This window comes from Phaseolus vulgaris, chromosome 1 (assembly GCF_051622355.1).
Source record: "Phaseolus vulgaris cultivar YP4 chromosome 1, ASM5162235v1, whole genome shotgun sequence".
Taxonomy (NCBI): Eukaryota; Viridiplantae; Streptophyta; class Magnoliopsida; order Fabales; family Fabaceae; genus Phaseolus; species Phaseolus vulgaris.
This window is the reverse complement of record NC_143498.1, coordinates 40322720-40350418: the sequence shown is the minus strand read 5'-3', so window position 1 is coordinate 40350418 and position 27699 is coordinate 40322720. Positions and strand designations below refer to the sequence as shown.

At 34.8% G+C, this 27699-nt stretch overlaps 1 protein-coding gene and 1 pseudogene across 3 annotated transcripts in view; both read left to right on the top strand.

Annotated features, from left to right (window-relative positions):
- Window positions 1-1576: 1576 nt before the first annotated feature.
- ABCA1 (ATP-binding cassette A1) overlaps window positions 1577-27699 on the top strand; it is a 64302-nt gene continuing 38179 nt past the window's right edge. For 2 of the 3 annotated variants that reach the window (XM_068616557.1, XM_090302349.1), the window contains exons 1-15: window positions 1577-1976; window positions 2413-2492; window positions 2754-2922; window positions 4423-4505; window positions 5437-5653; window positions 7011-7240; window positions 7338-7398; window positions 7878-7964; window positions 9709-9941; window positions 10040-10154; window positions 10235-10324; window positions 19293-19486; window positions 19564-19676; window positions 22398-22504; window positions 25658-25720. In XM_068616557.1, the coding sequence (XP_068472658.1) occupies window positions 1890-1976; window positions 2413-2492; window positions 2754-2922; window positions 4423-4505; window positions 5437-5653; window positions 7011-7240; window positions 7338-7398; window positions 7878-7964; window positions 9709-9941; window positions 10040-10154; window positions 10235-10324; window positions 19293-19486; window positions 19564-19676; window positions 22398-22504; window positions 25658-25720 (1929 nt within the window). In that variant the 5' untranslated portion in view covers window positions 1577-1889. Of the gene's footprint in view, window positions 1977-2412; window positions 2493-2753; window positions 2923-4422; window positions 4506-5436; window positions 5654-7010; window positions 7241-7323; window positions 7399-7877; window positions 7965-9708; window positions 9942-10039; window positions 10155-10234; window positions 10325-19292; window positions 19487-19563; window positions 19677-22397; window positions 22505-25657; window positions 25721-27699 lie in introns of all 3 variants that reach the window. The other variant, XM_068616558.1, reaches the window with a different exon arrangement.
- On the top strand, window positions 11970-13116 carry LOC150029627 (uncharacterized; annotated as a pseudogene).

Genomic DNA, 27699 nt, shown 5'->3' with positions numbered 1-27699 from the left:
CTCCGACGCTCAAGTCCGTGCTCAGTTTAGGATGTGTTATGGTAGGATTTGAAAACGTACCTTTCTCCTTTCTCTAACCTCTTTTATATGAGTATGTTTCCTGTCTCCATCTGTTACACCTCGGAGATATCGCATCCCTGCTTATTTAATGCTAATGATCACTATTAATGCTATTCATTATTCATTTAATGCTCATGAAGACTATTAATGATGTCTATTATTTATTCAATGTTAATGGTAACCGTCGCCAACACCCATTACTTATGATGCTCTTTATGTTGTTACTTGTTTCGGACGGTCATGTCAAGTTCGTCTGGTACCGACCAATATACAAATATAATAGAGTAATTCAAAAACTCAAATTCAAATTGAAACGTTCAAACTTCTTTCAATTGACCAAAATGTAAGAAATATATTTTATGTCATGCTATGAGACACACACTTTTCTTTCTTATTTGAGAATATTATTTTTCATGATTGCTTCACCCATGTTACATTATTTGGACTTGAATTGAGTATTCAATTATAACTCAATTTTAATCCAAACTACAACTACAAAAATGAAATTTTTTCTTTTAAAAGATACAATAAAAACAAAACAATACAAAAAATATTTTATTTTTTGAAACTAATACTAATAAAGATTATTCTTATAAATACACTTGTAAATGATGTGAGAAAAGAAAGTTGAGGAGAAAATAGTCATTTCATATAAAAAAAAATCCTTTTTTGTCCTCTTCTTATCACAATTACACTAAACAATACATTTATATTAGTAAAAAAAAACTCATAATCATCATCATCTAATGTAGAGCTGATAATCATAAATCAATCGCTCAGTAAATGAGACAAAAAGTTTTGAATACCTACACCAAGAATGGACTTTGATTGCACTATAAAAGTGCAATGAGGAGAAAAATATTATATATATATATATATATATATATATATATATATATATATATATATATATATATATATATATATATAACAAAAGATTTCTAGAGTTAAAGACATCCTGGAAGATTTTAATGAGAGACATATTAAAGATGTCCGAACATCAACTCTATAAATACTTAGTTACTTGTAAAACATGGTACACATATTTAATATCTAGTTGTATTATGTGTAAATTTACTTACACTTCATTATCTTTATTAATTAAAACATCAATTGTTAATATTTTCTATTTTTTTTTTAATAATTAAAATGATTTATTTTATTAAAACTCTTAAATTAAATTTTAAATAAACATTAAATTGTTTGTCCATTGTGGGAAAAAATTACTTACAATTTGAAGGCGTATCATTAAAACAAAAATTAAATGAGAAAATATGTCTTTGGAGTGCGGCCCTACGAGACTCTGACTCTGTCAAGATAGTACCGCTTCCATTCTTTCCTTCGCTTCTTTCTCTTTCTCGCGAGAAAAGAAGAAGACGACACCGGCGCGCCAAGTCTCAACCACAACCAAACAGGCCCCACACCTGCTCAGAACACTTTAATTAATTAATTAATTAATTTCCTCAATTATTTCGAGAAGAAAGAAATAAATAAATAAATATTCCCACACTTATCCGAACACCGTTATTTTGTTTGGTTCGCTTGCACTTTTCGCAAGCAGGAACACAATAATAGTAACTAATTAAATAGTTTAAAAAAAAAAGAAAAATAAAAAGGAGACGCTGGTGGGTCTTGGTATTGTCGGTTTAGTCATCATGAGCCTCCAACTTCTCCCACTACAGCCAAATTACTAGCGCAAGAGAGTTCAACGTGAAGCTACACTGCACGATTATTCTTCCTTCTTTCTTTCGCTTCTTCCTTTCGCTATTTGATCTCTTTTCCTCTGAATCACCACTGCGTTGTCGCTTCTCGTTCTAGGTTTTGCAGCCATGGGGGCTGCGTGGAGGCAGTTGAAGGTCATGCTCCGCAAGAACTGCCTCCTCAAAATTCGTCATCCCTTCGTCACTGCCGCCGAGGTTGCATTCTCTTCTTCTCACTTTCAACTTTATTTTGCTTTGCATGTTCTCTCTCACTCTCTCACTCTCTCAGTTCCTCCTTACACGCATAACACACTCTCCCTCCCTGTTTTATGAGTTTGATCCTTTGCTTAATTTGAACGATTCCGTGTGTTTGGTTGCTTTTGCGTGATGATCTTTGCTTATTTTTCGCCTTTTATTACTTTCTTATTTGTTTTTTTAATGGTTGACTATTTTTTTTTGGTTTTGATAAAAGTTGTTGATTATTTTTCCGGTTATGTAATGTAATTTTTCTTTTATGGTATACATATGCATTTACATATTCTTTTAAAGATGCGTTTAGGCTTTTGTGTGAGTGTTTGTCGGTTTTTCTTTCAACTGCATTTCAATCTGCTGAATACTGGAATTCTTATCCATATCGCTCAATCCATGGCAGATTTTGCTCCCTACGATTGTATTGCTGCTGTTAGTAGCTATAAGGACAAAAGAGGATACACAAATTCATCCTGCTCAACCGTGAGTGTTTTTGTTCATTGCTCACTGTTACCGTGAGAGTGTATTTTAATTATTTCTCTATCTTGTGTTGTATGGAGAACTGTAGAAGGTTTTAATTTTTTTTCTCATACGAATTTTTAATTTTGTTTTGAATACTCGTATATTTAGAAAGTAAAAGTGAATGGAAATGACCTTCGCAAGCTGGTCTATGCGGAGGGAAATTTTGAATATTTTTCACATTTAGTATTTGTGAGGAGTAACGCTTATGTGGAAATGGAGCAGGCACATTCAAAAAGATATGTTTGTGGAAGTGGGCAAAGGCATATCACCCAACTTTCAACTACTTTTGCAATCGTTGGTGGATAGTGGAGAGTATTTAGCTTTTGTGCCAGATACTGATGAGACGAAGCTGTTGATAGATGTAGTGTCAATAAAATTTCCACTCTTGAAGGTACCCATTCATTCATTGTGTAATAGTTTCTGATTCTAGGCTTAATATATCCCTGATATGAAGGTGAAATATTTTTACTTTGATTCCTCCAAATTTATGAAATGTACCCTCTTCCAAGCTTAAGCTTTGCTATGGTTGGGTGCTTGAATGCAGTTTCTCCTTGTATCATGCACAATTGCACACTTAAACCCCTTTTTTGGATATTTTTTTTAGCCTTGGGTCTTTGTTGGGAAGTTGCACATCGCTTGCCTCAATTTTTGGTAGCTTTGCTTAATGGTAATTGGTTTTAAGATGAAATATGATATGATATTATTGCATATATCTTATCTTGGTAAATTGCCTATTTTGGTTCCGGCTGTTATTGTTGGTGTTGGAAAGTCTTACATTGCCTACTTCAATTATTGGAGTGTGACTTATATATTTGTTGGACAACTTCGCTTAGTGCGAATTGGTTCAAGATGAAATTTGATTGTCTTTGTGACACAAATGTAGAAATCGATGGATCACCTCTTGTTAATTTAAATAAAGATATTGACTCCATACTCAAAAAATGTGAGAAGTTGAGTGATAAGTCATAAAAATATAGAAGGAACTAACATATTGTCATTGAGAGAATGCAGATCGAGTAAAGAATCTATTTCAATCCAAACCAATTCCAATCCTTTTGATTAGCTAGCTCCAAATCAAAGACCACTCCCATAACCTCAACTTCATATGTATTGCAAACCTGAAGAGGGACTAGAAAAGCATCCCATGTTTTCAACCTTAGAGTTCCTAAAAACACCACGGCAAGCTGATAAATTCCCTTGCTTTAAGTAGGTATCATATCAGTTATTTAACAACATGGTGATTGATGCATGGATCTTCTACCCTTCTTGTGAATCCATGTCATTCCTCGTGTTGTGAGAGAAATTGGAGTATTTATGATTGAATGAGAAATGATCAATGTCTCAATCTTCACCAATATTTTGGACCTATATAAAATTTTCTATAATTTTTTGTTAACTTATCCAGTTCGCGTCAAATCCCAAATTGAAAAAAGAAGTATATCCCTGTATCTTATTGTAAAAGTACTAATCTTGGTAATTGAAACAAGTTAACTAGTGTATACAAAATGTTAACTAGTAGTAGTGACTGATATTTTCTTAGAAAAGCTTCTCAGAGCATCAAACCTCCCTTGTAACGTTTTTCCATTTAGGGAGGATAAAAATTTGACAAAAAATTGAATGATGGTTATTTAAATGAAAGAAGTAATTTACTAACTCCCAATGCCTGTATACAGAAGTCATTGTCCTAGCTTTATTTCTTTGCTGCTATTTTACCTTGGTAAATTAAGTCATTCCCCTTTATTTTGGGGGTATCTTCTTGCAACTAAATGCATCTTCAAACAAATTCTCTTACAAGTTACAACTTTTTATCCTTTCTGAATTTACATTAAGCAGATAAGTATATTCTCTTTTCTTTGACTGAAGCCAACTAAAATTTGATGCCTAAATGCAGCATGTTAGTAGAGTATACAAAGAAGAGGTAGAGCTGGAAACCTACATCCGCTCTGATGCTTATGGTACCTGCAATCAAGCAAGGTAAATTCCTTTTGCTATTTTGGCAATAAATCCTACTGGAGTGATGTTATTTTTATTTATGTATTACATACAAGGTCAATAAAACACTTGTTATATACTAGAAGGGGTGAAGGATAGTTGCAAACCAATGTAGGATAATTTTTGAGATATCTTGTTAATGGTGTAGGCTTAGCTGAGAGAGGTCCAGCCCAGGAAATGGAGTGGCAGGTGTATGCAAGGAGAAAGAAATGATGGGCTGGCTATTGTTAGGGCAATTAATATAATGGTCTGGGTAGTTTCTGATTTATTTGTATTTAGGGATGCTGCATCTGTGGATAGCAATTTAGGTTTTATTCTTAATGATTTAACTCAGTTGTAAGGAGACAGTCTCCTTGGATAGCTGCACAATAATACTTACTCTCTTCTGGTTATTTCTCCAAATTGCTCTATTGTGCTGCTGTACAATTTTTCTTCTTCATGTTCTCGACCTTATCTACATTCTTCAGTTCTAGGATATTGATATTTAAGTGCTTTTTTTTAAAATACTCATGCTAGGCAAGGCATAGGATATTAAGATTTAAGTTGCTTCATAGATTATTTATTTTGTTATTAGTATTCCGGGTTACCATCAGTTTGGATTCTGGTGTGCTTTTTTCTTGTAAATAATCTCTCCTATCAAATAAACAAATCTTCTTCTGCTAGTTGAAATTTGAATTTTTAGTTCAGTACAGTGTGTACTAATTTGTGTGTGCTTTTAGTTTAGCTTATATACATTTTTTATTAAAAATTGAAATTGTTCATATGACTACCTCTTTTAGATTATTACTTTATTTTTGGCTTTAGTAACGTCTTTACTGTAATTTTATTAGCTGGTGACATAACACATGAAAATGATGTTTTTATTCATATGGGTTGTTTAACTGATTACTTTGTTTCTCTTGTACCTGTTTAGGAATTGTTCAAATCCCAAAATTAAAGGAGCAATTGTGTTTTATGAACAAGGCCCTCAATCCTTTGATTATAGCATACGCCTCAATCATACATGGGCTTTCTCCGGTTTTCCAGATGTTACAACAATAATGGATACAAATGGTCCTTTTCTTAATGACTTGGAACTTGGTGTTAGTGCAGTACCAACAATGCAATACAGCATCAGTGGGTTTTTGACCGTATGTTGCTTTATCTCATTCAAATTCTTATTTGTTCTTGTCTCTTTCCAGCCTATTTTATTACCTCTAGTATGTATTTGAATATACTGAAGTAGTTGGAACTTGGAAAGTGTAATATTGCTCGTGTTGGGATTAGGAACCCAATTACTGAAGTGTACTGTAGAAGGAATATGAACCTAGAGGGGAATTACACCCATGGGTCATTGTAAACATAAAATTACTTAGTGTTGGAGATTCCACATCTGCAACAAATATGATTAAAATAAAGTATATAAGCAAGGAATAGCCCTTGGTTTACCAGCTAGTTATTAAGTTTGGCCTAATTCTGAGATGGTATTAGAATCTAGCCCAGTGATGGTTATTGGCTTATTGTGCTAGCTGCTATTAGGTTGCTGTCTATCACCCACTAATGTGTAGTTGCATATTCAAAATGTCTAGTCACATGTTTAGTCGCACATTTAAAATGTCTAGTCATTGACTTGAGTGATGTTTGTTGGAGATCTTAATGGATATATGACTGAAATAGATTATACAAGTGGGGGCCAACCTTCACCTTAGAAGATGGTTTTTGTAATGTTGAGTTAGACTTAAACCCATATTTATAGAGTTCAATAGTGGTAGTTAGGGAATTCAAATAAAGGAAAAACTATCCCCCAGTTTTAGAAAGTTACATTTTGTAATTCTTAGCCTTTAACAAATTTAAGTTTTGGTATGTTTTCTCTCAATCATCTGCTTGTTGAACCCTAGTTTGATTAATTATGGAACAATTGGTCAACTAGCATCAGAGCTCAATACACCAAAAAACAAATTTGACGGTGGGAAGGAAAATGAAAGGGAGGATCAAAACTATAGAGATAGGGCATTGGAAATCTGAGTTGAACCCAAGGCTCTGATCTTTAAGCACTTAGTAGATTTGAAGCAATGATGGTGTAGTTGATGCAGAAAATGGATGCAAGTATGCAAGGTGGGTCTAGAGATTCTGCATTTCATAGAGATGAGTTTAAAGGGGACAGGGAAAAACTTGGATTGAACTTGCATCAAGACTGAAAGAATGATGGAGGAGGCTAAACATACCCACATTTAGTGGAGATGAAGAAGTTGTGGGTTGGGTCCTTAAGGTGGAGTTTTAATTCAGTATACAAGGAACAATTAAGGATGCAAAGCTTGAAATGATATAGTTTGCCTTAGACAGAAAGGCCTTGGGCTGATTCAACTGGTGGGAATGAGGGAATCTTGCTTTCTTCTGTTCTTCCTTGCTTTCCTATGTTATATATTTGCATCTTGGTGCTGCTATTTTTGAATTTGATATCTATACTTTGTTACATTATTAATGCATTTATATGTTTTGGTTCTGTAGCTCCAGCAAATGGTTGATTCATTCGTAATATTAGTAGCTCAGCAGTCTGACTTAAATTTCAATGCTGAAAGTCTGGACCTTCCCCTTCAAGGCTTCAATGACAGTATTTTCTTTTTGAAAAGTCCATGGACTCTGTTTAACCCTGCTCACATACGAATAGCTCCATTTCCCACCCGAGAGTATACTGATGACCAGTTCCAGTCAATCATAAAGAAAGTCATGGGAATATTGTAAGTTTGTCTCGGAAACCTTTATACCATGTTTCGAGTATTATTAGATTATATCTCTAAACAAGCTATTATTTTTAATGAAGACTTTTATGTGTAGGTACTTATTGGGATTTCTCTATCCAATTTCTCGCCTAATCAGTTATTCTGTGTTCGAAAAGGTTTGGTTCTTTTGTTAGTATTGCTTTTTGGTTTATGTATGTTCTTTGTTTGTTAAATGGGCCACAATATGGCAATAATATCTCTTTTAAGATTTGGACAATCCACTTCCGTAAAGCTAGATTTTTGAAATTAGTTAGGCCTAGTCTGTTTTTCATAATATGATATAATGGCCCATCCTATCTTAGTTTTGGGCTAATAGCAGATGTCTAGTCTTGCAAATTTAATGCACTGAAAGTCCACTTCTAGGCATAAGAGATGTGTGTTATGATGTCCTACACCTAGAATACTCTTTATAAGACTTGGACAAAACCTCTTAGCTTGAATTAGCTTTCAGGAGTAAGTTAGGCCTGATATGTTTCTAAGGCCCTTTATTATCTGTTTCCCTTTTTTTTTAATATTATTCAATAATTTGTGAGATATGAAGAACCATCATCTCTTGTTTGTTTGTATCTACCGATTTATTGATGTAATATTTCAGGAACAGAAGATTAAAGAAGGACTGTATATGATGGGCCTGAAAGATGGTATATTTCATCTGTCTTGGTTTATCACATATGCATTGCAGGTAAATCTATTCATATTCCATCTGTTGTAGGACTTTCTTTTCTTTTGCATTGTTTACAATCTTGCTTCCTATCGGGATTAATGCATTGGAAAATCCAATTCAAGAATTAAACTTACTCTACCCTAATGCATTGTTTGGTTTAAAAGTGGGGGGAGGGAGAGGAAATAAGAGGACACCTTGTTAAGTTCGCGGAGGGAGGGCAGGAAAATAGAGTATTGAACTTTTATATACTTAAAATTGACAAATAAAGCCATTAGTTAAGGATAGTAAATTAGTATAGAAATTTCTCTACCCTTCAAATTCCCCCAATGAACAGGTGGGAGGGGGAGGAGCCAAAATTGAGTGGAGGCATTGTGGTCCTTTCCTCTTCAATTTTTTTTAAGCAATAATTGTTATGTTCAATTTACTACCTTATTTTTTAATTCCACAAGTGCTTGTTGAGAAGTTTATCCAACCCAGTAATTGTCAACTCATAAAAAACAAAGGGGACAATGTCTGGAAAGATATTGACAATTTGCTAAATAAGTGCAGAGGAGCTTTTTGTGATGATTATGTCATCAACTTAAACTAATAAGTTTGCAATAGTTGATTGTTTGCTGAGCACAAACAAGGAAGCATCACATTTACTATCTGTAAACCCAAACTGCAGAGTAGACCTTATTAAAGAATAGGATAAGTCCCTTGTGTATATTGAACACATAAGGTTATGTTTATATAGGAAAAGAAACATATGGGCTAAGCCCATTACATAAATATGAAATATCTAACAATATCTATAATATCTTATAATATCTAATAGACCTGAACTTTTGAAACAAGCTGTAGGGGCTTGTTTTCAACCATAGTTTGCTTTATTTAACTTGCATTCAAGAGATTTATTAGAACTTTCAAAACCTAGAGGTTTCAATATAAACTTATTCTCGAAGCACCCATTATGAAAAACATTGTTTGCATCAAGTTGCACTAGAGGCTACATATAAGTGAGGGTAAGTGTAATTGTTACGAATGGTGATAGGTTTAACCACCAGAGAGAATGTATTGGTGGTTTTTATGCTTGTTTGGGGAATCATAATTCCTCGTATGCTAAGGCCATGAGGACTAGTCTTGCCATTGAACATGCTCAGAGTGTTAGGTTTAGAAAGCTTTGGTTGGAGAGTGATTCTACTTTGCTCTTTCAAGCTTTTTCTTATGCTGATGTGGTTCCTTGGATCTTAGAGAGAGGTGGAGAAGGTGTATGAGGCTATGTGTTGGCATGGACTTCAAAATTTCTCATATTTTTAGGGAAGACAATAATGGTGCTGATAAATTGGCTAATCTGGGTGTTGATAATAAATTATACTTTTTTTGGTACTTTGTTATGCCTCCTTGTCTTAGTTTGGATTTTTTCCTTAACAGATACCAATTTCGTTTAATCTGTGTTTAGGCTGTATTCCTTTTTCTTACATGGATTTTGGTTTGGTCCCCCATGTTTTGTATTCCTTTCTTTTCTCATTTATGTTATGTTTCTTGTGTGATGATTGGTAGATTTTGAAGTATCAGCCTAACTGAGATGTCAAAATTCATAGTGATGCCAACTGCTGTGTTAGTTTGTGTTGTAACTCAATTGCTTTATTTCTTCTCTTACCTTAAATTGTGTTGAAAGTTGGAAATTATTGTATGACTATGATGTGATTAGTTGATTCTTACCATTCCTAGATCAAGAAATTATTAATTTTCTCATCTTTTTATAATTTGATGTTTGCAGTTTGGAATTTCTTCTGGAATCCTTACAGCTTGCACCATGTATAATTTATTCAAGTATAGCGATAAGACACTGGTGTTTGCATACTTTTTTGTTTTTGGGCTAAGTGCAATCATGCTCTCATTCTTTATATCAACATTTTTCAAACGGGCTAAAACAGCTGTAGCTGTTGGAACTCTATCTTTTCTTGGAGCCTTTTTCCCATATTACACAGTAAATGATGAGGGAGTTTCAATGTGAGTGCTTGTCTTTCAAATAACTGTTATTGTTGTAGTTCAATTTTTTTCATATTTGAGTCTATATTTTATTCACTGAGGCCGGACGACACCTTCAGAATCTTGAAGGTTATTGCTTCTTTGCTTTCACCTACTGCCTTTGCTTTGGGTTCAATCAACTTTGCTGATTACGAGCGTGCACACGTTGGACTTCGTTGGAGCAACATATGGAGGGTGAGTTTTTGCTTGGTTGTAAGCATTTCTATTTTAACTTATTTTTTGTACCTAAAATTTGTCTGATATTTATCATTCAGGAATCATCTGGAGTAAACTTTCTTGCATGTCTTCTGATGATGATATTTGATACACTGCTATATTGTGCAATTGGACTTTATTTTGACAAGGTATGTCTTTGGTTGTGTGAATATATATCCTCTAAATTAGATTATTCGAGTAATAGGACTAGAATGGAAGGGGATCACTCTAAGTGTCGTCCTTACCTCCTTGCTGGAAGCCTGCATTTGTCTAGATGAACTCCATTCAATCCTTTGCTTCTTACCAGATAAAATGAAGCATGACCAATTTACTGATGTATTAGTTTACCTAAGAGCATTGTGGGATGGCACTTGTAGAAAGGAGAATGGTCCATGTTTTTTTACGTATTGAACATTTCCTCTAAATAGTTCTCTTCCTGGATAACAAATTGTTGAATTTTTGATTTTTCAGTTATTGTTTAGGTGTCAGATTGACAGCTACTGAAAATTGAGAGAGAATCTCTACAATAATTTTGAATCTTATTTCATTAATTAGAACTGTAATAATTATATCAGTACAACAGCCCCTATTTATGGAGACAGTGGCTTACTCAGCAAGCTCCTCATTCTCTTAAAGCCGACAATTACATTGAACAGCTGTCAAAGACTAGCAGAACGAACACTACGAAAAGCTGCGTCTAGCACTGTTGACCAATGGTCAACTTCATACAATGTTATAGCAACTTAAAATATTCATCTATCATCTCTTGCAAACTCAGTGTGGTTCAAAAGAATGCATTGTGTTTGTCTCTCAATGTCGAAACCTACGCTGGGATGGAGATTTGGTTTAGATATATGCTATCTGATGCTGAAATGTTGACAAAGATTGACTTGTTCAACTTCTTTTCTCTAACAAAAAAGATATAGTATGATTGTCATGGTAGTAGATGGTACGGGTCACAACTAAGACAGTTCAGCGTGAAGAGACTGAATCCATACTGATTCTGCCGCATTTTTTGGCTAGACATCTGTATTTTTCCTCTCTGCTGGATTTGACCACCAAATTTTGTTACTTGGACCACCAAGAAATTATATTTAGTCCCCCAATAAACTCAAGAAGCATGTGCAGCTGTGAATTTAATCTCATACTCTAGCAAAACTCAGAACTCACTCTTTCAAGTGCAATTTGGAATCACAAATAGTATTTTCAAACTTTATCTTTTTCTTATTTTATATCTAAAGCACAATCTCTCTCCCAAGCTCTCTTTCTCTTAAACCATATAGGTGGATGAAGTGGTAACAAAGCTGAATACACACTGGAATGGAGAAAGAAACTGTTAGAATACACACTAAACACAGTTACAAAAACAGAGAAGAAATAGGAGAGAGAATAGGGGATATGGGTACTGAATCTGAAATTTTATTTCTCACTTCTATGCATTACAATATCATTACTGTTTATTGTACAATAACAATTCTGCCCTTGTCTTGGTTCTTTGCACATAGCTCTCTCCCCTCACGGCTAGGGTTTCTTTTCACATTTAGGACTTTTTCCCTCTCTCCTCATCATTGTTTGTATCTCTTTGTCGCTGAAATAGCCTCTACTATTTTGGCTCCTATTTCTACTACCACTACATTAGCATGAGAAAGGTGAATTGGAAAACTACTTATCTTGGTTCGCGTCCATGGAGTTATGGTTCCTTGTTTAAGGATACCATGATTGTTTGGACTTCCAGTATTGTGCTATTTTATGGTAGTCAGTTGAACATAGCGTTTTAGAAATACTCGAATCCTTTAAGACATGTTCTTTTTGGAAAAAGGTGCAAAATATTTTTGCTAATAATAGTCAATGTCTCTCTGTTGCAACTTAGAGTAATTTTTTTTGCATAGACCAATCTTTGTATGATTTTACAAGTAGCAAAGGCTCATACTGTAGTGGAGGAATTAAAGTGATTTGTGGTGGATGATTCATTGGAAGATGTCAACACAAAACTTGATAAGTTGTACATTTGAGAAGTCTACACTCAAGATTTGATCATGTACATGACCAAATTTTTGTTGGTGATTAGATTCCTTTAATGGACAACTTAGCCACTATACTTCCTCGGGTTTCTACCTTGTTAAAATATAAAAATTCGCTAAGTTATTGAAACATTAGCAATGGTAGCATCATGAGGAAGAGGACAAGGTTGTAGCAACCAAGGAAGATGTGGTTTCCGGAGTGGACATCCTCTATGCACATATGGGTCGTACCCAAGAGAGTTGCCATTCCTTGCATGGTTTTCTAGACAAGGCACTTCATGTGCCTAAATTTGGAAAAGGAGAGTTGAAGTTTTCTCACGAGGAGTACCAAGAGTATTTGACACTTAAATTTGAAAAATTTCATGATCAAGGTCAATCTTCTTCGGTGCCAAGTGTTTCAATGGCTTGTATTTCTGAATTTGTGCCGTTGATCATATTTCTAGTATTAAGTCTTCATTCTCATTATCTGTTCTTCAAAAATCCCCCACATAGTTATCGTAGCTAATGTATCGAAAGATGCATCTCAAGGAATTGGTGAAGTTCTTTTGTCTCCTTTAAATCTTTTGTCTAGTACATTCTACATTGTCCTTATAATTTAGTCTCTTAAGACAATTAACTTGTTTTCTAAATTGTTTTGTAATTTTTGATGTTGATTCCTTTATTATATTGGAACATGGTATATGTTGTCTGATTGGTGAAGGACATAAATCACGAGGACTTTATCATCTGAAAAGAAGCCCACCCAAGTCCTGTTTTGCTACCTTGTCCCACAACTTTTGCATTATTGAATAGGTCACCCAAATCTAGCAAGTTGAAGATAGTAGCTCAAAGTCTTGAGAAACTTCAAGTGGTATATCGATCATTGGAGAAAAGAGCGTGCGGTGATGGCTGCGGGTATTGTTCACCCGAGAGAAAACAGATCTTCTATGGACTGCAGGAACTGTTCACCTGGGAGGAAAAGAAAGGGATCGAAAAACATAAAGCTACTGATACCATATTAAGAGAGAATTATCCGAATGTTGTGTGTCTGACCATAGGGTATGTATTTATACTAATTTTAGATTAAATTCTTGCTTAATAATTAGTGATCAATGATCCTAATTTCCTAGAATCTTTAACAACTAATGATTAACAATTCTGTAATAGTCAATGACTCATTACATTCTAACATCTTTCATGAGAATTGGTGAAAGAAAAGTAGAAAAAGAAAAGTCATTTTGTGCCATTGATGTGAAATTTATAGATTCCTTCATGCATTGTAACATTCAAAGTCATTTGAAATTCATCTTATGATATAAATTGATAGGTAGCCAAATCATAGGATTTGAATCTTGTTTGTAAGATTCTAGTAGTTGGAAGGAATAAAAAGAAATAGATGGAATGTATTTTTGATGTGTATTACAAATGTGATTACAGTCTCTATTTATAGACTGTTTTACAATCTAATTAAGGAAGGAAATAATAGGTAATAAAAGACAATTATAATGGTTGTTTAAAGCTGTACAAATCAAATAAAATCAAATCACTAACAAATCTGTCCTAATAAATATAAAATGGAATATGCATTTAATTACAACATAATTCTCCTGATTATGCAACACTCCCCCTTCAAGTTGGTGAATGTATATCTATCATTCCCAACTTGCAAGTAAGATGTTCGAATTGTTTTGTAGGAAGTCCTTTAGTAAACATATCTGCCAATTGTAGTCTGACGGGATGTACTCAGTGGCTATAAGACCATCATCCAACTTCTCCTTAATAAAGTGTCGGTCTATCTCTACGTGCTTTGTTCGATCATGTTGAACCGGATTATGTGCAATACTGATAGCGGACTTATTATCACACGCCAAGCCCAAAGGAGCTTCATATTTTATTTTAAGGTCATCAAGTATGATCTTCACCCATAATAGTTCACACACCCCTTGAGCCATGGCTCTAAATTCTGCCTCTGCACTTGATCTTGCAACTACATTTTGCTTCTTGCTCCTCCATGTCACCAGATTTCCACCCAAGAACATGCAGTAGCCTGTTGTGGATCTCCTATCAACAATCGATCCTGCAAAGTCAGCATCAGTTTATACTTTCATGGATAAGTTTTCCCCCTTTTTGAATAACAATCCTTTTCCTGGAGAGGCTTTTAAGTACTGAAGAATTCTATCTACTGCCTGTGAGTGTCTTTCCCTTGGATCATGCATAAATTGGCTAACCACACTAACTGCATAGGCTATGTCTGGCCTAGTGTGTGATAGATAAATGAGTTTTCCCACAAGTCTTTGATATTGTGTCTTCTCCACTTTTGGGTTTTCCTCATCATTCCCAATCCTATGATTTTGCTCTATTGGCACTCCAGTGGGCTTACAACCCAACTTACCAGTCTCTTTGAGAAGATCAAGGATGTATTTCCTTTGAGAATTTAAGATGCCCTGTCTTGAGTAAGGAACCTCTATCCCAAGAAAGTACTTCAGCTTCCCAAGATCCTTCATCTCAAATTGAGCAGTTATTCTCTCCTTCAAATTTTGTTTTTCAATCTCATCATCACCTGTAATAATCATATCATCTACGTAGACCAAAAGTAGAGTGAGTTTACCATTTTGAGAATGTTTTATAAACAGAGTATGGTCACCTTGGCTTTGTCGATACCCCAAAGATACCATAGCTTGAGTAAACCTTCCAAACCAAGCACGAGGTGATTGTTTAAGACCATACAAGGCCTTCTTAAGTCTGCACACCTTATTTTCTTCATTAACATTACCATAACCCGGTGGAATCTCCATATATACTTCTTCCTCCAAGCTTCCATGCAAGAAGGCATTCTTAACATCAAACTGATGCATCTCCCAATCAAAGTGTGCTGCCAAGGAGAGAATAATTCTGACTGTATTCATTTTTGCTACTGCAGCAAAAGTTTCCTCATAATCAATCCCATAGGTTTGAGTGTACCCTTTTGCAACCAACCTTGCTTTATATCGATCCAACGTGCCATTAGACTGATACTTCACTGTGTATATCCACCGACAACCCACTGCCTTCTTATCCTTTGGTCTCTCTACAATCTCCCAAGTCTGATTCTTTTCTAATGCCTTCATTTCTTCATTCATGGCTCGAACCCAATTCTCATCCTTTAAGGCTTCTTGTACTGATGTAGGGATTCTAATAGAATCAATAGCTGAAAGAAAACTCTGGTGTTGCATAGAAAGTTTTTCTGTAGACACAAATTAAGATATAGGATATTTGGCACAAGATCTTTTTTCTTTTCTCAAGGCAATAGGTAAATCATCTAGGTTAGTTTCATTTAAAGTGTCCTCAAGAGTCTTATAGGTATGAGTTCTTACCTCTGGTTCAGACAATTGAAGTTGCTGTTCTATCAGGACGGGTTCTTGTTGCCTTCGTTGGTATTGTTTCCCAAAGTATCTGTCCTCATTATTCTTCTCTGGTAATGATGTTGGCATAGGGTCTTTGTCATTCTCTCTAAGAACGAAATTCTGCAACAAAGGAAAAGGTGGCAACTCAAGGTCCTCTGCTTCTTGAATACTCTCCCCTGAAGCTGAGAACTAGGAAAGAAAGACTCTGTTTCATGGAAGGTGACATCTTTGACATTTTTGTTGGGGGCATAACCAATGAAGACACATTTGATGGCACGAGGATCTAACTTACCTCGATACGGGCTATGAACATGGACAAAAGCTGGACAACCAAAGACACGACTCTGAAGACTAGTTAACATGGGAATAAAAGGATAGAATGTGGTCATAAGCTGAATAGGAGTAACACCCTCTAGAACCCGAGAAGGTAATCTATTAATCAAATAAGTGGCAGTCAGGACGGCTTCCCCAGTAAGATTTTGGAACAGACATTTGGAAAAGTAAAGCTCTAGTTACCTCAAGGAGATGACGATTTTTTCTTTCAGCAACCCTATTTTGTTGAGGCACACAGGTTAATTCATGAACAACTCCATTTTCCTGAAGAAACTTTGAAAGGTTCTGGTTGACATATTCTCGTCCATTATCAGAACGTAATCTCTTAATTAGACTTTCAAATTGTGTTTGAACCATTTTGTAAAAATTTACAAACAAGTGAAAAACTTCAGACTTATCTTTCATGAGGAATATCCAGGTAACGCGAGTACAATCATCAATAAATGAAACAAACCATTTTGCACCCGAGATATTAGGAATAGATGAAGGTCCCCATACATCAAAATGAATAAGATCAAAAGGTTTTGAAATCCTATTATTATTCGAAGGAAAAGTTGTTCTATGGTGTTTAGCAAACTGACAAACATCACAATGAAAAGACTCAACCGATAATTTTGTAAATAAAACAGGAAATAAGGATTTTAGGGTACTAAAAGGAGGATGTCCAAGACGTCTGTGTTGAAGCCATATCTGAGAAGATGATCAAGATTCAGTGCCTTGCTGAAGACTAGAAGTGTGTGCCTATAGTTTAGCACATTTTTTAGTTTCTTCCTGTTGTAAGTAATATAACCCGCCCTCTCTTTAGCAAGTCCAATTGTCTTCCACGTGGCAAGATCCTGAAAAACACAATGGGAAAGAAAAAATGTCATTGCACAATTTAAATCTTGGGTAATCTTATGAATAAACAAGAGGTTATTAGATAGGTTGGGATCATGAAGCACATTTTTTAAAGGGAAGGAAGGTTGAAGGTGGATACTACCACGACCAGTAACGGGGGTATTGGAACCATTAACTACAATAATATGTTGGTTATAAGATAAGGCATTGTAGGATGAAAAATAAGAGGAATGAGGTGTCATATGATTAGTAGCACCAGAGTCTATAATCCTGATATTCTCAGTACCAGAAGCATTAAAGGATAAGAAACTAGAACTCTTACCCCTCATGGTTAAAGAACAAGAGCTAGTCTTACTAAGAGAGTTCATGAGAGCTTGTAAACGTTCCAACTCTTCTTTGCTGAGTGAGGGGACCTCCTCTGCTATTTGAGAGAAAGGTAAGGTCGTACTTTCAGAGTCAGATGATGCTTGATTAGCATGCCTTTGTGTGGTACCTTTGAATCCTCCAATACGTTCCAAGACCTTTTCCTTTCCATGAAGTTTGAAGCATCTTTCCTTAGTATGACCTGTCTTTTTTACAATAACTGCACCAACGATCTTCACGATTAGCCTTTGTGGGAGGCTTTCCAAATGAAGGAAATGAACCTTTTATAGGGCCCTTGCCAGTCGCCATAGCTGAACTATCACTAGAGTTGTTAGTACTTAAGAGTTGAACTATCAACGGGGTTGTCCCCATCCAACATTACTAACCTCCAAGTTTCTTCCCCTCGTACAATGTGAAAAACCTCTGAGAGAGAAGGGAAATTTTCCTTTCCCAAAATCTGAATCCTAATTGGATCAAATTCAGGGTTTAATCCAGAAAGAAATTTAAATATGCGTACCCTTTCAAGAAATTGTGTTAGTGCAATAGAGTCATCTGTGCACTTCATCTTTTCTAATTTTGATATTGATCTAATTCGATCCATAAACCATTCAACATATCATAGTAGTTTGTTACTGAAAGGCTCCCTTGGCTGGTATGAAAGATCTTGTTTTCTATCTCGTACCATGCTGCAGTATCTTTTTTCATAGAGTATGTTTGACAAAGGTTTTCCCAAATCTCCTTAGCAGTGGAGAAGAACATACAATTTCGGCTAATCTCTGGCGTCATAGAATTCCATAACCAGGTCATGATAAGAGAGTCTTCATCGTCCCAGTCTTCATATTTCGAATCAGTTTTGGCTGGAGGGTTCCCTTCTAGGTGACTCAATTTCTTCCTTCCTTTGAGAGTAGCACGAACCAATTGGGCCCATTGCAGGTAGTTGTTTCCATCGAGATGATAACTGCTTTGCAACATCGGCAAATCATTGGAGCTAAGAGAGGTTGTGTTGTTAGTCGCCATTGGTAAGAGTTGACCGAAATACGACAAAACTGGTGGTGTTTCTGTTTGGAAAAAAAAAAAGATTCCAGCAGCAGCGGTCAACGGCGGAGGTCGGCAGCAAAGGTCGGCGTTAGCAGCGGTCAACGTCGGTCGGCAGCGAAGGTCGGCGTCGGAGGTCGGCACGTCTGTCAACGTCGGTTGGTAGCGAAGGTCGGCGTCGGAGGTCGGCTACGCCGGTCGGCAGCGGAGGTAGAGGTCGGCGTCGGAGGTCGGCAACGTCGGTCGACAACAAAGGTCGTCATTGAAGTCGGCTACGAAGGTTGGCAGCGGAGGTCGGCGTCAAAGGTCGGTGGTAGTCGATGGTCGACAACGGTAGTATTTGCAGCAAGCAATGAAGGCTGCCTATAAAAGTAATTGCAGCAATGAAGGCCGCCCAAAAAAGTAATTGCAGCAATGAAGGCTGCCAAAAAATTGCAGAAACAGAGTCTCCCAGATCAGGAGCTCTGATACCAAGTTGGAAGGAATAGAAAAAAATAGATGGAATGTATTTCTGATGTGTATTACAAATATGATTACAATATCTATTTATAGACTGTTTTACAATCTAATTAAGGAAGGAAATAATAAGTAATAAAAGACAATTATAATGGTTGTTTAAAGCTGTACAAATCAAATAAAATCAAATCACTAACATGTCCTAATAAATATAAAACGGAATCTGAATTTAATTACAGCATAATTCTCTGATTATGCAACACTAATATATATATGTATGTATAATATTCATTGTTTTTCTCCCTAAGTCCTCATCAAAGTTGTCTTTTGCCGTTTTGGATTTTAGTCAAAAGTCAATTTGTTAAAGTTACCATTTTATAATAGAAATGTACCTAAGAAAGGTAAGATTAGTTATATTCCTTTTCCAAAAGGATGTATAACTAGTATTGCTAAAAACTCAAGTTCCACATTGACTATAAATAAAGTCTGAAGTATATAATTGGTGGGGAAAGACCCATCTCACAAGTTGGTTTTGTGGAGTTGACTTAAACTCAAATTGAAGAAGCTAGAAAAGAGACACATCTTCTAGATTAGCCATTTCTTTGTTGTTCTTCAATGATATTTGATTTTTTTTTCTTTAATTTCAAGGATTATCTTTCCATATTGTCTTATAAATGGTAAAACCATTTGAACTCCGCTTCATCTTGAAGGTTCTTCCAAGGGAGTATGGAAGGAGATACCCATGGAGCTTTATTTTCCAAAAGGACTTCTGGAGGAAGAAAAAAGAAGTTAAAATATCTGGGAAGAATCCAGAGTCAGAAGGGAATATTTCAGGGGAATATACTTCCAGACCTGCTATTGAAGCAATAAGCTTAGAGATGAAACAACAGGAGCTTGATGGCAGGTATGTGATATACAATTTAAGTGCCTCAATTTGGTATATGATGCGTTGCCTCTTTCTGATTTCTTATTAATTTTCAGGTGCATTCAAATCAGGAATTTACATAAAGTGTATGCTACAGACAAAGGAGATTGCTGTGCTGTTAACTCATTACAGCTGAAACTGTATGAAAACCAGATTCTTGCCCTCCTAGGTCTGTGTGGTTTTTCTTTTATTCTTTGACATAAATACCGTTGAAATTATAGGCTTTTAGGTATAATAGAGGGAACATAGGAATATGATGTAATTTGTTGTTCTATGTGTTACAAAACATAAACCATTAGCCCTTATTTATGCTAATACTGAATCATAATGATCATTGATAATTAATTAATATAATTAAAATTAAAAATTTATTACTTTTAATTTATTTATTTATTTTATTACCAAAAAATAATAATATTAAAATAGAGCATTTAAGATTCTTTAATTTTATAAAGTTTTTTTTTTAAAACTTCTATTGCACACAAAAGAATTCATTTTAATTTTATAAGGTTTTTTCCCCAAACTCTTGTATCACATAGAATAAGGAAACAAATCATTAAAAATTAGAAAACATCTAAACTAATTTTAAGAGATAGTAAGGGCATATGAAAATTAATCTTAACAGAGATGATTTAGGATAATATAAGATACCCTAGATTTAATCAAGATATTATTATACAACATTCGGATTATTTCAAGGATTAACAGAGATAAATCTTAAGAGGTGTTTTTTTATTCTACAACATATTGTCAAGCTAAAACTTACACTTGAAAAAATAAAGAATTATTTTACTGATGTCAATCACACTAATTACATTCTCATCATCTCTGGTTGTAATAACCAAATTCTTTGAAACAGGTAATAAAAATATGCTGAAGAATTTTAAAGATATTTTTCCTAATTTTTCCTTTAAAACCAATTCCTCTGTTTCATCATCTCCTGCAATAATCATGCCATCTACGTAGACAATAATAGTGTACCTGTAACAAAATGTTTTATGAATAAAGTATGATCTCCTTGGCTTTGCTTATATCCTAAGGAAACAATTGTTTTTTTAAGTCTCCCAAACCATGGAGATTGTTTAAGACCATAGAAGGCCTTCTTTAGGAGGTATATCTTATTCCTTCAAATCCGGGAGGAACCTCTACATTGATGTAATTCCATCCAAAATGAGCTACTAGAGCAACAACAACTCAAACTGTATTTATCTTTGCTACATCAGAAAAATCTCCTCATTTGCAACCAATCTAGCATTATACCTATCTATTAACCAATCTGCCTTATGTTTCACTATAAATATCCATCTGCACCTTACTGTCTTTTTGTCACTTGATTTGTCAAAATCTCCCATGTTGAGTTTCTTTCTAATACATCCATCTTCTCTCTCGAAGCTTGAGTCCAATGTTCACTTCTCATGACAACAAAGATTCGATGTCTATTATTAAGATTGTCTATGCAAACATATTGAGAAATATGATATTTAACACAATCCTTTTGCCTTTCTAAACGCAATGGATAAATCCTCAGTAACACTTACCTTCTCACTACGGCCTTTAGGGATGCTCACCTCCAAGTCAAACAACTTTTCTTGCTCCAAAGTCAAAGTGGGTTGTCTTCTTTGATATTTTTTGCCTAATATTTTTTCTTCCTCTTCGTCACTATAGGCTGGTTCGATCCCATTTGTGGAGACATCGTCACTTGGATCTTGAGCATCTTGCAAAGTCAAATATGGTATTGAGTAAAAGGAGAGCTCCTCTGTTTCAAGTGTTTTCTCTACCTGAAGTGTAGGCCTTACCTAGAATGATTCTGTTCCATGAAAGGTTCATTAAGTATTTCAAAAAAAGAAAACATGTTTAGCAATGGAACCAAATCAAAGTCAAATGAGACGTCACCCCTTGTACTGAAGAGGTCTTGACGACCCTTCCTATGGCAGCAACAAGTGTGGTACACCTTTCTGTCACCACTAACCTCAAAGACAATGGAGAACAAAGGCAGTGACGACAATTAATGAGGCAGTTGAAACAGGACTTCCAAGATCAAGAGTTCTGATACCAACTTGAAATATAAAAAATATTTTATTGATGTCAATGACACTAATTACATTTTCACAATCTCTATTGGTAATAACCCAATCCTTTAGTAAAGGGAAATAGAAATATGCTGAAAAAATAGAAAGATTATGATCATATCTTTTTTCCAATTGCTAAGGAGATCTTACCAATATTTTATCCTAATAACATGCTATTTAGGACACTTTCTAAGCTTTTAAGCTTGTTACTATCAAGATACACTTGTATTGCTATTCTAGCCCCCTTGGGCATGTGGATGGTAATATGTGGATGCACTTCGACGAGGGCCATCTTACTGCATTCTAGTTAGTTTACAGCGGCTAGAATTCAGTTTGTGGCTCAGCTGTTACATCAATGGCAGCGATCTGCAACTATTTTGGAATAGTACAAGTAATTGTATCCCAGACATTTCAGTTCAATAAATTCCGTAATTCTTTCTCAAAATTCTATATCCTTTCTGATTTTTTCATTTCTAAAATTCATTATGGTATCATGAGGATCTAACGATTCTAATACCATGAGTGCATGCCTTCAATCCTTTTGATTCCTCGAAAAATCACTTGCACTGATCACATTTTGTCATTCAATTTAGATGAAAATATTGTTTTCTTCAATGTAATAATAAACTGAAGGGTAATTCAAGGCTATAACTCATATGCATTCATCCCCGTTTGTCATTGTTCTTGTTATGAATGTTTTCTTTTTCTTAAGAGGATATCTGATTCCAGTTCTTAATTTACTTTTAGATTCGCTGATTACTTTTATCTACTACTGCTAGGGATAGACATTGTTGCTCAATGATTTTGTTTTTGTTTTCAAGGACATAATGGAGCTGGGAAAAGCACGACAATCTCAATGCTTGTTGGTCTGCTTCCTCCTACTTCTGGAGATGCTCTGGTATTCGGAAAGAATATTGTATCAGATATTGTAAGTTTTATGTCTGGTGCTATCTACTCTCTTGAATGTTCTTAGTCTTAAATAGTATGTTTTGAGAAATTTGGTAGACTATTCAGTAATTACAGTCTTGTGTCATTGCTATGGTAATTTACTGTAGTGCGTATGTGCCAATTGGATGATCAGAATTGGAATTTGTGTTGTGTGTACCAATCAGTGTTATAGATATGAGATAACCAAAATATATGGGGATCCCAAGAATACTCTTAGAAAATATATCGGAAATATAACTGTAATGTAAAAATAATAAAAGATAACCATAATTAATAATAATATCAATGACCATTGTTGTTGCTGAATAGGTGATAGAATTTTCCAGAAAATAATTAGAGTGGAAAAGAAGAAGAAAAAGAAATTAGGAAGGATGGGTGGTGCTGAATAAAATGGAATTTGAAAGAGAAAAAAGGGACTTGCAGGCGGGACTGCACAATAACAGAAGAGGCTGCTATAATGTGGGTAGGGTGCCATAGGTTAATTTTCTGTTGTAATAGATTTGGACCGGGTTGTATGGCCCAACTCCTGTTGTAAAAGAAAAGAAAAACACTTGGTCTGACTAGATTTTTAACCTGCTAGGAAAATAAGTAGAGATTAGGGTTTCATTTCCTTACATTTGGTTGGGTCATGCAGATTGGAGGCTTGTCCTTCTTCATTTCCATCATTTTGCATGTGAGTGTCATGCTGCCACTCCGCAACGTCCACCATGTCCGTTCTGTGACGCCCAAAGCAGCTGCAATGGGCAGCCATGGAAAACCTGCGTTGCCATTGCCATGTTGTGGTGGCAAGCTATAACTCTGCCATGATGCGCAAATAGTTGATATTTGACAAAACTAGTACAAATATATAAAGTGAAACATAATGAATTTCCTAATGGTTAGGGTTTTAGAGTCAATAATAACAACCTGAACTCTCTATGGACACTTTGAAAACATATGAATGAATAAAAGGGAAGAATAGCTTATAATTACAAACACAACCATCACTCCCACTCATGTTGTAGAGTATATATCATGCATCCGACTTATTACATATGTATGCAATTGTAGGTAGGATCCTGAAAGTCCTGGATTAAAATATCTAATATTTAATCCTTGGAGCTCACAAAATAAGTATTGGTGGTGTTTGAAAGAATCTTTGCTCTGATGAAACTCGTATTGTTTATTTTTGTAAAGAAAGTATGGGTTTGATTAAAGGTACAAAGCTGATTGATTATCACAATTAAGCTCCATAGGACCCATCTCAAAGAGTCACAAGACTTCAACTCTTGGAAAAAGTGCTTTATCCATAATTGTTCCCTAGTAGTATGAACCATAGCACAATACTCTACTTCTATGCTTGATCTAACAACAACAATCTACTTCTTGCTATACCATGAAATTACTGTTCCTCCAATAAGAAACATAATAAACTAAGCGAAAGTCAAAGTTGACATAAAAAATGTGTTTCAGATTGTGCAATCCATAACACAACAGACTTTCAGATTGTACATTCTGGAAATAATCACTTGAGTTCCAAATTGTACAATCTGAAACATCTTCGGATTGCACATTCCGGATGAACTCCAACCCAGAAACCCAGGGTGCCTAAAACAAAAAACAAAACTCAGAGAACTACTCATCTTCAGGCTTAATGATCTTCACTTAAGCTCAAATATTGTCAAAATCTACCTCTCAACACCTTCACCTTCTCTGTGAGCTCTCCCCACCGACCTCAACAAAAACCAACAATGGTGTGCCTACTTCATTGCTAATGATAGAAAAAGGGTAGTCTGGGTATTTTGAATTTTATGGGAGGGCGGATGGAAGTTGTGGGGGTACACAGATAAACACCCTTTCCCTACTGTGCTTAGTTATTGAACTTTGGCCCAAACTCAATGTCCTAATGCTATCAACATTGAGGGAGTAGATACACATGTATGAATGACATAACTTCAAGCTTTTAATTTGTTATGCAGAAATTAATTGCATGTCTTGTTTAGATTGACTTCTAAATTCAAGACAAATTACGATTATATGTCAACTTAGTTCGGTTGCGCATAGCATACTGATGCTAGTGCATACTTGTTCACTAAAAGGAAGTCTGACTTCTAAATAATGAGTTTTTCTGACAAAAGTTCTCTGTATAGTGTTTTATTATAAGCTTTAGATATCACAATATGCAAATTGGAACGCATGCTAAGATAACATAGCCCTGATATATTTCATGGACAGTATTTACTTGAAGCAAACTTTGGTAGTGAATTTTTAGGCTTTAGAGGGATAACATGAGAAAAATGTGGCGTAGCTGAAATAAGAATACCTAGATGGATGTGTGGCTAAACAAAAAAGAAAGCATATAAATTGATTGTGTATGAGGTGATGTTGATGTAGCACTGATTGAGGAAAAGATGTCAAGAGAATTAGATAAATTGATTTAGAGTTTGGAATGTACTAAGCAGGCCACACTGGTGGCACCACTGAGATTGGATGGTATAGTTTTTAGACCTTTGAAAAAGAGATCTACCTAGAAAGACCATAGAGGAAGTTGATAAGATCTCATAGTTAATATATCTAAAGACTTTATGTTTAACGAAGCTGAGTGACATAGTGGATTCATTCATGTAGCCAACCTCACCTATTGGGATAGGACTGTGTTGTTGATGTATTGACAATGCCTTCTACATGTAAAGGTGGAACAATAAAAGCCGTTAATATATTTGCTCATTAGTTGGCTTTAAATATTTTTTACTTTTTAGTCCTTATGCTGTGATGAGCTAATGTGAGCTGCAATTCCAAACCACACTTTCCAGGGATATTAGGCTTGATAAAATTCTTGAGTACAGAAAAGCTGAGAAAACAAGACAAAGTAAATGGAAAACTTAGAAAATAGAAGATTTGATATGAAACAGAAGCTAAACCTGTATTGATATCAAAATTAATATTTGAACAGATATCATATATAATATGTCAATAGAATAATAACTGAAACAGAAAATTGTCTATTGCAACAGAAGCAAACAGAAACTGCACTCTGTTTATAAATGTATGGATATCCACTTTCTGAAGTTGTTGTTTTGTTACTTCCCCTTTCTTGTTGATCATTTACTCTTAGTCTTGTGTTCATTCAAAATGCAATCATCTTCTGTTGTAGGATGAGATACGGAAGGTTTTGGGTGTCTGCCCACAACATGATATACTATTTCCTGAATTAACGGTAAGTAGATGTATGTTTTTCTTTATTTTTTTATTTTCTGTATTGTGAGTAATTATTCTCTGCACTCTGCTTATTTGTTGAATGGTAGTTCTTTCTAACTTCTAAAATATTAATCATTGTCCTTTTTCTATAACTAATTGCTTGTATTGTTCTAAGGGCTAATTCATATTCATATCCTAAATATTTTGTAGTACTTCTTTCGTTTCATTCTGGTGGGCTTTTCAGCCATTGTCACTTGCATCTCAATTATTGTGTAGCTGTCATGATGATTGAAAGCAACATAATCTTAGGGATTTTTGACCCTTATTTTATACAATAGCGTAGAAAATAATTGTAACTTTTTTCTTCAATTACTATTTTTTTGTTTTATGTCTTTTATATATATTACAATTTACATGCTATGTTTTCCTGTTATCATGTATATGTTGCTACATGTCTGTAAGGAAATGTTGCAATGGAATTTTCTGAATGTGCTTGATTAATTTTTCCACTCACTAAATTGGTTTATTTATTACAAGAATGATTACAAAGATAATAGACAACAACTAATATTTTCAAGAGAATAACTAAAATGTTTGATTATGTTTCTAGTCCCTACAATTTTAGATAAGTCCCTTTTTAGTCCCTCAAATTAAAAAAAAAGTTTATTTTAGTCCCTCAAATTTATGAAAATATGGTTTTAGTCTCTAAACACTAATTTGAGGGTCTAGTTCCCCCACTATCTTCTATTTCTTTTATTTATTTTTTATATGTCATTTTGGTATGCAGCAATGATGCTTTAGCTTACCTACCTTTCCATGAAAAGAGGGACTATAGTAGTTTTAAACCCTAAACCTTGAAAAAGTCATTTTAGTCTCTCAAATTAAATTCTAAGCTATACCATGATGCTTTAGCAAACCTACCTTTCCATAAAAAGAGGGACTAAAATAGTTTTAAACCCTAAACCCTGAAAAGGTAATTTTAGTCTCTCAAATTAAATGTTTAGGAACTAAAATCACAGCTTTTCAATTTTGAGGAACTAAAAAACTTTTTTGAATTTGGGGGATCAAAGCTAGAATTATTCTATATTTCAAGTACTAAGAACATAATTAAGCCTAATTAAAGCATTCACAACTTCCTAAGGTACATTAACTATACTAAACATTGACTGAACTACTTGGAAAGACAATAAACATTAAATGCTCCTATTTCCAACACTCTCCCCAAGCTAGAGAATAGGTGTTTTCAATTCCCAACTTGCAAATTATTCTTTCAAATTTTGGACAGCTCAATCCTTTAATAAGAATATCTGCTAGTTGACCTTGTCTAGGTACATATGGAGTACAGATCAAACCACTGTCCAGTTTTTCTTTGATAACTTGCCTATCCACTTAGCTATGTTTGCTTGGTCATGTTGAACAAGATCTTGAGTCATGTTGATTGTTGACTTGTTATTGCAATAGAGCTCTGTAGGTTCATCTCATTTTTCTTCAATGCTTTCTAAGATAATTTTCTGCCAAAGCAATTCACAAATACCTAGTGCCATAACTTGGTCAAACTACAATATTATGGCTTTTACTTTTCCTGGTGTCCTCCTAAGGTATTGCAGAATTTTGTAACTGGTCTATAAGTGAACTTTTCTTGGACAAGGCATTAATTGGCTAACCAAACTAGCAGAAAATGAAATATCTGACCTTGTGTGAGTAAGTAAATTGTTTTTCCCACTACATGCTGGTACTGTTATAGATAATTCCATTAAAGTTGTTTGTTAGTTAGGTAGTTAGTGTGTTGTTAACTAACTGCTTGTAATAGTTCTGTAAATAGTAATGAGGTATCACGATAAGTGTGTCTGAAATATAATTTTTTTGATTCAGTATCGATATCCCTTATTCTCTTTCGCATTTCTTCTTTTTCCTTGTGAGTGTGTTCTAACAAGTTGTATCTAGAGCTATTTTGATTACCCACTAGCTTGTGGGGTATTTGTATTCTGTGAGAAACCC